Source organism: Balaenoptera musculus, chromosome 1, assembly GCF_009873245.2.
Source record: "Balaenoptera musculus isolate JJ_BM4_2016_0621 chromosome 1, mBalMus1.pri.v3, whole genome shotgun sequence".
In the NCBI taxonomy this organism is placed as follows: Eukaryota; Metazoa; Chordata; class Mammalia; order Artiodactyla; family Balaenopteridae; genus Balaenoptera; species Balaenoptera musculus.
In genome coordinates, this window is record NC_045785.1 from 180,398,511 (window position 1) to 180,411,784 (window position 13,274).

The 13,274-nt window shown below is 34.5% G+C and overlaps 1 protein-coding gene across 5 annotated transcripts in view; it reads right to left on the minus strand.

Moving 5' to 3' along the window:
• Positions 1–13,274, minus strand: part of DENND1B (DENN domain containing 1B) — a 252,491-nt gene that overhangs the window by 127,942 nt on the left and 111,275 nt on the right. For 2 of the 5 annotated variants that reach the window (XM_036855741.1, XM_036855703.1), the window contains exons 6-10: positions 11,961–12,030; positions 10,312–10,347; positions 6,101–6,181; positions 2,512–2,571; positions 1,250–1,303 (exon numbers count right to left, since the gene is read on the minus strand). In XM_036855741.1, coding sequence (XP_036711636.1) covers positions 1,250–1,303; positions 2,512–2,571; positions 6,101–6,181; positions 10,312–10,347; positions 11,961–12,030 — 301 coding nt within the window. The remainder of the gene's footprint in view (positions 1–1,249; positions 1,304–2,511; positions 2,572–6,100; positions 6,182–10,311; positions 10,348–11,960; positions 12,031–13,274) is intronic. The other 3 variants (XM_036855712.1, XM_036855721.1, XM_036855731.1) reach the window with 3 other exon arrangements.

The window sequence follows — 13,274 nt, forward strand, 5'->3', positions numbered from 1 at the left end:
CGAAGTTCATGAAGTTTGTTAAATCAAGCTATTAGCGGTTTATTAGTAAATTTAAGAAAGGTACGAAGGGGAGAGGCTAAAGCAAGAGACTGACTTGTATTAACAACCCTGATGTGAGGGGCAGGCGTGCATAAGTCAAGGCGGTCAGTCAGCCTCCAGGATACCTGACACCCCCAACCCACGGTGGTCTCGCACAAGACTTGAGGGCCTGTGATGTGACCTGCTGATCTGATGGTCTATCCCAGGCCCACGGGAAGAGCGGCTGAATGCAGTCTCTCACAGGAGTTAACTGGACTCATCTGTGCCAAAAACACCACTGACAGTCTCGGTTCGAAATTAGGAAATTTACAACTGTCTTCCTGGACTTTGTTCGTTCACTTATAACCCACGTGCTTTTGGAAACCAAACACTCAGTAGGTTCAAAAACATTTTTGGAAGAACAGTAGAGTTCTTAGGAAAATAATACATATTCCTTAAGTTGATGTTTCCTTCACTTTGATTGAATTATTTCTACTAATTCATTTTATCTTTCCAAAACAAAGCTGAAAAAAATTATGAGAGGAAATACTTCCTTTTCACACAGCATCCAAAAGTGTACTTGTCAATTCCATTTATCCATGTAAACTTTTCTGCAGAATTTTAATTTGTAATAACTACTAAAACACTGAAAATATTTCTAGTAAGGCTACAATCAGGACTCTAAATAAATGTGAAATGTAGCAATTTTATAATTTCTTGTAGTATCCTTCAAGCCTTACAAAACATTTATTACTTATATTAAAAATCAGGAAATCAAGTAGAGAACATCTAAAATTTGAACAGAGATATGTATATACAAGGAATCTAAATACTACGGTCATTTCACTAAAGTCACTATTTGCGTGAAAATATTCCCCACTGCACGTGTTCATTCCCCGCCAACAGGAGTCATCTCCTGAGACGTCTCTTCTGCCTGATCCGGGGAGCTCAGGACCTAACTGAACACAGACTATCCTACTGAACTACCTCAAATGGTAGAAATCGTTTTTCTCATATAATTTGTCTTATCTACAACCAGATACTAAGAAGGAGGTAAAGTAGCAGATACATAAAGAAGAAAAAGAGATAACAACATTATTCTTTATTTTTTCATTTTTTCTCACAGAGAGTTAACAATGTTTTCTATTTCTCTACAAAGAAATCCTTAAACAGTGAGACCAAAATAAATAAATTTCATAGTATCAGTAGAATAAAAACATAGAAAACTTACACTCTCCGGTATTGTTGGGAGTCCAGTTACATCAGGGGCAATGAAGTAGGAATGCTAATCAACAGAAATAAATCACATAAGAAAAGGAGAATTAAAATTTGGTAGCATTACGTATAATTTGAGATAAAAAATTTTAAAACATATCAACTAAATAAATACCAAGGACTGATGCTCAGGGTTTGCTGAATTTGAGAGATTCTTAAATGAGATAGCAGGTTTATATGAGATTTAACAATAACTTTCTCATACAAAAAGTTTAAGTGTTGGTTAAAAATATTTCATTTTAAAATTGAAGTGGGAATCCTAGAAAAAGTTTATTAAGACGAAAAAAAGCATATTACTGAAAAATAGATAGATAGTTAATTGTAACACATTTGGTTTAGGGAGCCTGGAAAAATAAGGCTTGTTTACCCAAGAATATATCAAAATCTATTGAGATTTTTGAGTTCCTACAGTTAAGTCCCCATAAATTTCTCTGGTACATATCAGCCACTATATTATTTAGAAAGCAGAAATAAAAAATAATTTTTTAATATTTAAAACTTCTTAAAAGGTAATTAACCCAAAATATGACTTTTATACACCCACTAAACAAATGTTAATTAGCTTCTATAATATTCAAAGCAATACAACAGTTCATAGACATATTTACACAAAAAGCATACTGTGCACACCTTCACGTTTCACAGAATGTTCCCAAATTTTACCACCCAGAATCAGAGTACAAGTCAATCATCAAAATCATTTTATTTTCTGTTCATATTAATCTACAAAATCATTTTACTATCTCACATAAGGACCTATTTAATATTGTCTTATAATTAAAGATTTGGGGGGAAAAACCCATTCTAGCCAATACTGAGCACCAGTGAACTCGTCAGAGCAAGGCAGGTTGGCACAATCATAGTGCATGACTTGCAGGGTGGAAGAACAAGGTCCTGAGACCCTGGACAAAACATGTGACAGACACCCATGTAGTGAGCCCACTTTGACATCACCAGCACTGACATGAGGGTAAGCATGGATTTGGTCTCTATGAGCTACTTGTATTTGGATGGATTTTTAATAGCACTGTATTTCATAAAGCTATGCTTTAAAAGATAGTATAAACAGAAAATATAATCCGAATGATTAATTTTCTTAAAAGAAGCAAATTTACCACTTCCCAAAGGACTAGAGTGAATCTTAAAGACATAGTGAAAGAAGTAATTAACTTCCCAATTTAACAGTGATTTTCAGAAGCCAATGTCCTTTGAACTCACCCGTGCTAGGGAGGGCTGATCTTTCAGAACTTGCTCACTGGCAATAAATATCTCTTGGTTCTTACAATACATAAGAGACAAAATGAGTATTTTACTTTCATGGGAGAAATTTACACAACAATTTGCTGTGTATTTGAGACAAACCCATGTAGCCACATTATCTGCTGAAAACATTTGAATAGCATTAATTACAAATGTTTTAAATGCTGATTTGCTAGTTTTATGCTAGAAAAATCTTGAAGTACTTTAATTCTCGACTGAGAGTACAGAATTCTGTGGATATTTAACGGCTTTGAAATGTACTTTCAAAATAAGCATTTACATTAGATATTAACATTTCATAAAATCTCTGTGATATTCTAGTGGTTATAATATCAAGTCTTGAAAAACTCATGTGATGGAATTTTCATGAAATACAAAATTTTAAGAAAATCACAGCAGTTTCTCAAAACTTGTCATATTTTTATAATGGAAATTCTGCAGACAAACAAAAATTTCTTTTCCACTTATGGAGGAACAAAAATGCCTATGACCATCAATGTTAACCTGACATCACAATACTAAAACTGTACTAGTAGGTGAAGACAAGTGTTTTCATCCCAGTTTTGCTGGTCATTAACTGCACAGCACTGGCACGTGACTTTATAACCTGTTACTGAAGTCAAATGAAATTACTAAGTGGACTTTACATAAAGGTTTATCAACCAGTTGGATTTAATAATACCTAAGATATTGTATTGAGAACAGGTGAACAAGATTTGAAACCTATCACAGACTACTGATTCAAAAGCTTATATGTGAGGCTTAAAATATAAAAAATAACCATCAGACATAGAAATACAACACAGTCACTCAAATTCCTTTACCAAGATTATTTCAGATATAATAAAAATCCTCTCCTTATCAAATGAAACTTCGATTTACTAGCAACTAACATTCAAATAGCTTTTCGTGGTATATCTAAATATATCATTTCATAAAATTCCCCAAACGACTTTCTCAAAAACTGATTCACTAAATTTCTCAAATGGATAAAAGGGAACATCAAAACAGATTAACTTTTTGCCTCACATCACACATTTAGTGACTGTGATTTAAACCAAAATCTTCTAGTCTTTAGGTATTAAGAAGCCTAGACGTCTTTGACTTAGTTCTTATTAATAAAGGTAAAGTGTTTCAATATCCAGTATTTCTGAAATGTATTTTTATAAGATATTTAGTTACTCCTGAACAAATAAGACAGTCAAATTTAGAGAATACATTTTTATTTCTCAGCTCTCTGTTAATAGCTGCCTCTATCATCTTAGCACTTACATGTTTCCTTCACCAGTTAACAAAGTGTTAGAATCACTTCATACATACAACCCTCCCAAAGAAAAACACTTATTTTCAGAAAATCCAGAGCTTTTCTTCCTTCTCCGGGGCATTTTCCCTTGTCCTTTGTACTTCATTCCCACTAACTGTGGACCTGCATTCTTTTGGCTTCAGTGACTACAAATCTGAGTTTCTCCTTCACTGCTCCTTCCTCCAACCCTTTCCCTCCACCTGCTCTCTTCTTCCATACAACTTCTTTAGGCAATTAGACCTTACCCTCTGCTCTATCCTCTCTACATTCTGCCCTTTAAATCGCTCAGTTATTCCTACAACCACGTCTGCAGATGACTCCCCGATTTGGGTTAAAACTTCCAGGTTATCCTTAGCTTTCCAGCCCCCAATCTCTAAATGACTACATAACATTTATTTCCACTTTGGCATTAAGCAGCAAAAGAGGATGCAGACATAAAGGGGCAGAGAACGTTATGCTGTTACAACAAGGGAACATTTCACAAAGGTGGGAACTGAGCTAGTTCTAAAGATACACAGTCTACAAGAGGTTTTAGAGGAAGCTGTACAACCGAGAAAGCACAATGTTCACTCGAGAAGATGAACAGAACACTGTGACCAGAGTAGAGAATCAATTCATGGGGAAGAAAACTGAGACAGAAAAGTGAAAAGCTGGATTGAGGCTAAGAAGTGGATGGTCCTGAAAGGCCAAAAATTTGGACAAATTCCACTGAAAATGGGGGACGACTGAAGGTTTTCATCAGGGGACTTTATATAGTTGAAGGAAGTTTGATCTTATGGCCTTTAGAAGGGACTGGAAGGAGAGGCTGTAGACTAAGGGCTGCCTGAAGTGATGGGCACCCAGACCAGGCTGCTGCCACTAGAAATATCAAGAAGGAAACCACAGAGGAGAACACTGTGATCAAACAAAATCACAGGGGGAAATCTACGCAAGAAGAAGGTTATTACCAAAGGAAGAAGGAAATAAGGCTAACAATTTCCTCATCTTGCAAAAAACCAAAAGACCTAGAAAGAGAAAAACAAATACCGTATGCTAACACATATATATGGAATCTAAAAAAAAAAAAAAAAAAGGTTCTGAAGAACCTAGGGGCAGGACAGGAATAAAGACGCAGACGTAGAGAATGGACTTGAGGACACGGGGAGGGGGAAGGGTAAGCTGGGACGAAGGGAGACAGTGGCATGGACATATATACACTACCAAATGTAAAATAGATAGCTAGTGGGAAGCAGCCGCATAGCACAGGGAGATCAGCTCGGTGCTTTGTGACCACCTAGAGGGGTGGGGTAGGGAGAGTGGGAGGGAGACGCAAGAGGGAGGGGATATGGGGATATATATATACATAGAACTGATTCACTTTGTTGTACAGCAGGAACTAACATACCACTGTAAAGCAATTATACTCCAATAAAGATGTTAAAAAAAAAAAAAACAGCAAAAGACCTATATGCACGATTACATACATTTCAAATTGCTTTCTCCTTCAATTTCTCTTGCATCATTATAAATTTTCCTTCCTTAATTAGAACAGTTTATTATTATTTTGGAAGAACCAAAATCAACATAGGTACATTTTAACATTCTATTATATGCCAAATTAATGAAGAAAATTAACGAAAACATTCATATTTTGTGATTATTAATTTTGAACACTTACAAAGCCTCCCAAAGTACCAGGGTGATTTTAGTTATACACAGTACAGTTCATTAAAAGTTTCAGTGGTCAATAATCTATACCACCACAGCCTTACTGCTTTGAGAAACTTTAATCATATTTCCAGTATTTGGTGATTATACTAAAAGACGTATTGAAGTATGGGGAAAGAAAGAGTTTTTTAACCCAGAATCTTTATCATATAGTTGGTTATATAGTACATTTTCAATACTTATTATGTACTGTTTTCATTTTATGAGGGGTATTTGGTATTGTATACTTGTGTGGCTGTGGGTGTGTACTTCCTTATTATGGATAGATTTTACCTGAAAATCAATGTTCCTTGCAATCAAAATATTCTCAGATATTTGGTAACTTTTAGCATATAATTTAAAAATCTGTGATTTAACAACTACCGAAGTATACATCTATCATATCATGTTATGACAGTTAAAGCATGCCAGAAAGCCTCAATATCACCATTTAGTAATGTCAGTACAGGCATTAAAGTCTTCCTGGGAGCATGGGTGACTCAGCAGAGTTTCTAAACTGCTGTGACTCCAAACATCAATTACTGACTCAATACTTACCACACTCAAATTGACAGGAGTGTTTGCCTTTGGTACTGGCTGGTTATAGAGTGATTTGAGAGTTTCATTCAAATCATCTTCCTAGAGTAAAAAAAAAAAAAGTACATTTTATAAATGAAATAGGAACTAAGTAAATACAATTAAAACTACTTGACAAAATCAATCACTGTGCCTACTCACTGCAGACGTGTTATATACAGGCAGACCATGGAGATACGGTGGGCTCAGCTCCAGACTACCACAATTAAGCAAATACAGCAATAACGTGAGTCTCATGCATTTTTCAGTATCCTAGTGCATATAAAAGTTATGTTTACACTACACTGTAGTAATATTAAATGTGCAATACCATTATGTCTAAAAAAACAATGTCATACCTTAATTTAAAATACTTTATTGCTAAACAATGCTAACCATCATCTGGGCCTTCAGCAAGTCAGAATCTTTTCACTGGCGGAGGGTTTGCCTCGATGTTGATGCTGCAGACTGATGAGGCTGGTGGGTGCTGAAGGGTGGGGTCGCCGTGGCGGTTCCTTCAAACAAGACAATAAACTTTGCTGCATCCACTGACTCTCCCTTTCATCGGCAGTCTGCGATGCTGTTTGATAGCATTTTACTCACAGTAGAACTTATTTCAAAATTGGAGTCAATCGTCTCAAACCCTGCTGCTGCTTCATCAACTAAGCTCATGTTATATTCCGAATCCTGTGTTGTCATTTCAACAATCGTCAAGGCATCTGCACCAGGAGCAGATTCCATCTCAAAAAGCCACTTTCTGTGCTCATCCATAAGGAAGCGATTCTTCTTCTGTTCAAGTTTTATCATGAGATTGCAGCAATTGTCACGTCTTCAGGCTCCACTTCTAATTCTCATTTCCTTGCTATTTCTACCACATCTGCAGTCACTTCCTCCAGTCAAGTCTTGAATCCCCCCAACTCAAAGTCATCCAATAGGGTTGGAATCAACTTATTCAAGCTCCAGTGAATACTGATATTTTACCTCTTCCCATGAACCAAAAGTGTTCTTAATGGCATCTAAAATGGTGAATCCTTCCCAGAGGGTTTTCAATTTACTGCGCCCAGATTCATCAGAGGAATCACTATCTGTGGCAGCTACAGTCTCCCAAAATGTATTTCTTAAATAATAAGACTTCATAATAAATTTAAAAATGATAAATACAATAAGTATAAATATAAACATAAATTTAAAATAATGATAATAATAAATAAGAGTCAAAATTACTTCTTGATCAACAGGCTGAAGAATGGATGTTGTGTTAGCAGGCGTGAAGAAAACAATAATCTTGTTGTCCATTTCCATCAGAGCCCTTGGGTGACCAGGTGCACTGTCAATGAACAGTAACATTTTGAGAGGAATTTTTTTCTGAGCAGTAGGTCTCAACAGTGGCTTTAAAATATTCAGTAAACCATGTTGTAAACAGATGTGCTGTCATTCAGGCTTTGTTGTTCCATTTACAGAGCACAGGCAGAGTAGATGTAGCATAATTCTTAAGGGCCCTAGGATTTTCGGAATAATAAATGAGCACTGGCTTCAACTTAAAGTCACCAGCTGCACTAGCCCCTAAGGAGAGAGTCAGCCTGTCCTTTGAAGCTTTGAAAAGTAGGCACTGACTTCTCCTCTCCAGCTATGAAAGTCCTAGATGGCATCTTCTTCCAATAGAAGGCTGTTTCCTCTACACTGAAAATCTGTTGTTTAGTGCAGCCACCTTCATTAATTATCTTAGGAGATCTCCTGGATAACTTGCTACAGCTTCTACATCCGCACTTGCTGCTTCACCTTGCACTTTATGTTAAAGAGATGGCTTCTTTCCTTAAACCTCATTAAAGCAAACTCTGCCAGCTTCAGTCTTTCCTTCTGCAGCCTCTTCGCCCCTCTCAGCCTTCGCAGAGTTGAAGAGAGGTAGGACCTTGCTGTGGATGAGGCTTTGGCTTAAAGGAATGTTGTGGCTGCTTTGATCTTCTATCTAGACCACTAGAACTTTCTCCATATCAGCAATAAGGCTGTTTTGCTTTCTTACCATTCATGGGTTCACTGAAGTAGTACTTTTAATTTGCTTCAAGAACTTTTCCTTTGCATTCACAACTTGGCTAACTATTTAGTGCAGAGGAACACTTGCATTTTCCATTTTAATTTTAAAGTCACAAACCTAGTTTTTAAGAAATAGGTACAATTTAAGTAAGATTATTGTACTAAGATGCAACTTTGATGCAAGATGCAAATATTCTAAATACTTCTTTTCTAAGTAGCTCTTAGTTACTACTTGCCCCATGATAAATGGGATTACGTAAAATATATAACACATCTACTTTATGGGATTTGTACAGTAATAATGTACCTTGATGTGCACACTCACTTTTCTGAAATACACATACAAATGAAGTAATAAATACGTGAAGGTAGCTTCTCATATACATAGTTATTTTTATTCTCTCTTAAAATGTTTATGTTGGGAGAATAAACCAGAGGTTAAGGCAGTTGTTCAAAGAAGTTAATCATTCATTTTAAGGGATATGGATACAAGACACACATGACTTGTCACAATTTCTCTTATAACTTGACTATGAAAACTTAATAATTCAGATCTCTACAAATTCTTGCAAAAGCGTGTACTCAAAACTGCCTATTTTCGTTAGTGTATATATGTCAATGCTACTCTCACTTCACCCCAGCTTCCCCCTCTCCCCCCTGTGTCCTCAAGTCCATTCTCTACGTCTACGAATGTAAAATAGATAGCTAGTGGGAAGCAGCCGCACAGCACAGGGAGATCAGCTCTGTGCTTTGTGACCACCTAGAGGGGTGGGATAGGGAGGGTGGGAGGGAGGCTCAAGAGGGAGGGGATATGGAGATATACGTATGCATAGCGCTGATTTACTTTGTTGTACATCAGAAACTAACACAGTATTGTGAAGCAATTATACTCCAATGAAGATCTATTAAAAAAAACCAAAACTGCCTATTTGAAATTCTCTTTAGAATGACCTAAAAAGAAGGACTCTAAAGCATTCATCACTTGACCATTTAAGCAATGAAATATACCACAGGATATTCTGGATGATACTGATGTTCTGTGTATACAAAATTCTTATGGAAACAAATTTTTTAAAAGTCTAGCTTTTAAGAATCCTTTGTAGTTGCCTAATGCTGATCAGGTAAGGATAACTGACTGTGAGTCTAAATTCCAATCTAAATACCCTGTGGCACTGAATTAACAATGAAAAGAAAAATTATTACAGTCATAGATTTACTTCCAGTTATTGATTAATACTGTGAACTTATTTTTTTCCACTAATTAGGAACACAAATGTAGTCTCCCTCACTTCCTCTCTTCAGGAAACCACAGTATGTTTTTTTACATATTCCAGTACTACATATGGTCTCAGGGAGCATATGACATACAATAAGTATAAGTATTAAGTTTCTGAAGGTAACGTATTCAGAAGTTGGACACCTAATACAATTAATGTTGGTTCCACATGTTTACTCAAAAACACAAAGAACAAGAAACTATCATGAAGTAGAATTCTGGTTTGAGTTTTCAATGCAATAATTGAATACTGTTATTTCCAGTTATTTTCTTAGGAAAATGAATAACTGAATAGTTTATATATAAAGTTGTACAAGTGTAAAATGACCTTCTAATGAATATTTCACAGAATTAAGTACATCAAGTGTAGAGAGGGAAATGTTTACACACACAGCACACACACACAAACCCTGGACTTTTGACAAACACTAAAAACATGCTATTATGTTATAATAATAAAATTTGATTGCCAAATTAGGAGATTGCTCACTAGAAGACTAAAAGAAGTGTCTTAATTTATTAATAATACATTTAAATTCTATTTAATAAAAAGTATCTGGAGTAGTATTTGTATTGAGTTTAGGTCTGTTTTTAAAGATATTTACACTGAATCTTAAAAGATGAGTGTTCTACCAGTGTTCTAGGAAATTTAAGTGGCTCCAATAAGTGGATAGTATATTGTGTGTAGAAAAGTGGGAGCAGATAAGCCAGGAAGGACTATCAAATGCCAGATCATGAAGCTTCTAATATGTCAAGCAGCACACATGTTTAGATTTTATTCTAAGGAAAAAAAGGAGCCACTGAGAGGATTATAAGCAAGCAGTAAAATGATATAATCAGATTTCAGAAAGATCATTCTTAGAGATCAGAATATGGTGGTACTTACAACTAAGAATGTGTATAAAATGCCCATAAGTAATTTCTAGAGAGAAGAGAAAAGAAAACTAAGAACACCAAAATTCTAGGTGTAGATAAAGGAAAAAGTTCAAAGAAAGACTGAGGCTATAACTAAAAGCAAAGAAAACACAATGTCAGATGACCAAACAAAATACAGTCTCAAGTGTGGAGGAGTATCAAGTAAGAATTTAAGCAGATAGCCAGAGACCAGAAAATATACCCTACATTTCAAAATTAGAAAGCAACAACAGGCAATCATTGCAGATTTTTTTTAAAAAAAACTTTTATTTGAATTAAATTGCATCAAATAGCACAGCTAATATCTTAGTAAATTAGTCCTTGTTTAAAATAGGGAAGAATGATTAAGGGGAAAATTTACAAACTATCATCCCAGAGAAGTTCATTAATTCAAAGCAAACTTCAGTTTCTGTTTTGTTTTTATTTTTAAGAAAAAAGGATAAAGATGTACAGATAAATATAAGAGCTAAAGCTATAAAATTCTTAGAAGAAAAAAAGAAAGCTTCATGACATTGGATTTGAAAATTATTTCTTGACATGACACCAGAAGCACAAAGCAACAAAAGAAAAAAAACAGATAAATTGGACTTCATGAAAGTTAAAAACTTTTGTGCATCAAAGGACACTATCAACAAAGTAAAAAGACAACCCACAGAATGGGAGAAAATATTTGCAAATCATATATCTGATAAAGGATTAATATCTGAATATGTAAATAACTCCCACTCCTCAACAACATGAAGACATGATTAAAAAATGGCAAAGGACCTGAATAAATAATTCTCCAAAGAAGATATACAATGACCAATAAGCACATGAAAAGACTCTATATCGCTAAGGTTTAGGGAAATGCACATGAAAGCCACAATCATATACCACTTCACACCCATTAGGATGGCCATTATAAAAACAAAACAAAAAATAACTGCTGGGGAGGATATGGGGAAACTGGAATCCTGTGCATTGCTCGTGGGAATGTAAATTGATGCATCCACTGTGGAAAATGTTATGGCAGTTCTCCAAAAAGTTAAGCACGGAATTACCACGTTATTCAGCAGTTCTACTTCTGGGTATATACTCAAAAGAATACACGGACTCAAACAGTTATTTGTACATCCACGTTCATAGCAGCTTTGTTCACAACAGCCGAAAGGTGGAAGCAACCCAAGTGTTCATCTAAATATGAATGAATAAACAAAATGTGGTGTGTGAATAACGGAATATTATTCACCCTTAAACAGGGAGGAAATTCTGACATATACTACAACATGGATGAACTCTGAAACATGAAGTGAAATAAACCAGTCACAGAAGGACCTATATTGTATCATTCTACTTATACGAGGTACATGGTCCGATGCAGACAGACAGAAAGTAGTACGATGGTTGTTGCCAGGGACTTGGCAAGGGCAGGGAGGAATGGGAAGTTGCTGTTTAATGGTTAGAGAGATTCAATTTGGGAAGTAAAAAGGTTGTAAAGATGATGGTATTGATGACTGCAGAACAATGTGAATGTATTTAATGGTACAGAACTGTACACTTAAAGACAGTTAAAATGGTAAATTTCATGTTAGGTGTATTTTACCACAATTTTAAAAATGGGGAAAAAACATGACTTACCAGTTCCTTAGCCAAGTAATCTGCCAGAGTATTTAGAAGCTTGTAATATACTTCAAACCATGGCAGGTAACTGTAAAAAAAAAAAAAACTTTAAAAATGTGTGTGTGTGTGTGTGTGTATATATATGTATCATTTAGAATCAAGAAACAAGATGGCAAAATAAACATCAAATCTAGATTATTTCAAACAGGTTGATCCTGGAGGGCAAAAAAGAACTATACCCATGTTCTCTTTACCGTTACAGTAAAATTTTACATATAATCTACTATTAGTTTTCATAAAGTAGTCAGAATCCAAAGTTCCATTATAAAGGTTATTCATTACACACTTCTATTTTATGTTAGCAGCACCGAAAATCACTTAATCCCATTGCGTGGTATGCATGGTATGAGTGCACCAAAAGCACTCATAGAATAAAAATTAACCACTGTAATAAGAAAATATCAAATAAAAACTAATTTTAAAAAGCTTTTAAAACAAAGATATAATCATTTCTTTTTAAATATTACTGAATTAAGTATATAAAAAATAGAATTATGTGCTTATTAGTTAAATCAATTCTTCGGAAATTGATGTTTACGTAGGATGGTAAATTTCAAAATAAATCAATACAAGTAAGAAAGCCTATTTTAAAAATTGTAAATATTATAAATAGCATTTAAGTATCAAAATCACATATAATTTAAAAATCATTTTGATTCATTTTGCTAGACACAAATATAATTAATTTTATGAAAGCAAAATATTAAATCCAAAAATCAATTGTACAAAATAAAATCTGTACTCCTTTTCAAATTAAGGTATGTATATTTAAAATCTATCCAAAGTTTTTAATTGTATATTAAAATGTACACTTTTCACATATAAGAAGAGTAAATCACAAAACACACCAGTGTAGTTAATTATCAGTTAACAAATACTCATTTTTTTCTTCAGAGAATGACTACAACAGACTACTTTTTAAGAGAAAAAAGTGTGATACTTTTACTACACAATTATATACTGACAAGAGTAGATACACAAAACAGATTTAATAATCAATGACTAGAGCTTAGAAAAACAGCATTCTTTCTGCATTTTTTTCATATAATGTCTGATTTATTAGTGACCATGAATGATGCTTTTTAATTAGGAATAGCCTAAAGTCATAACAAAAGAACAGTCAGGTAAACGACAGTATCCTTACTCAGCAGAATGCTATAGAGTTCTTTAAAATGATCATTATAAATAGTAAGTAATGATATAAAAGATGCCTATCATATTTAAAAATATCTACCAACTTTTCGTTAAATCTAGCATATTGAGTGGTACATC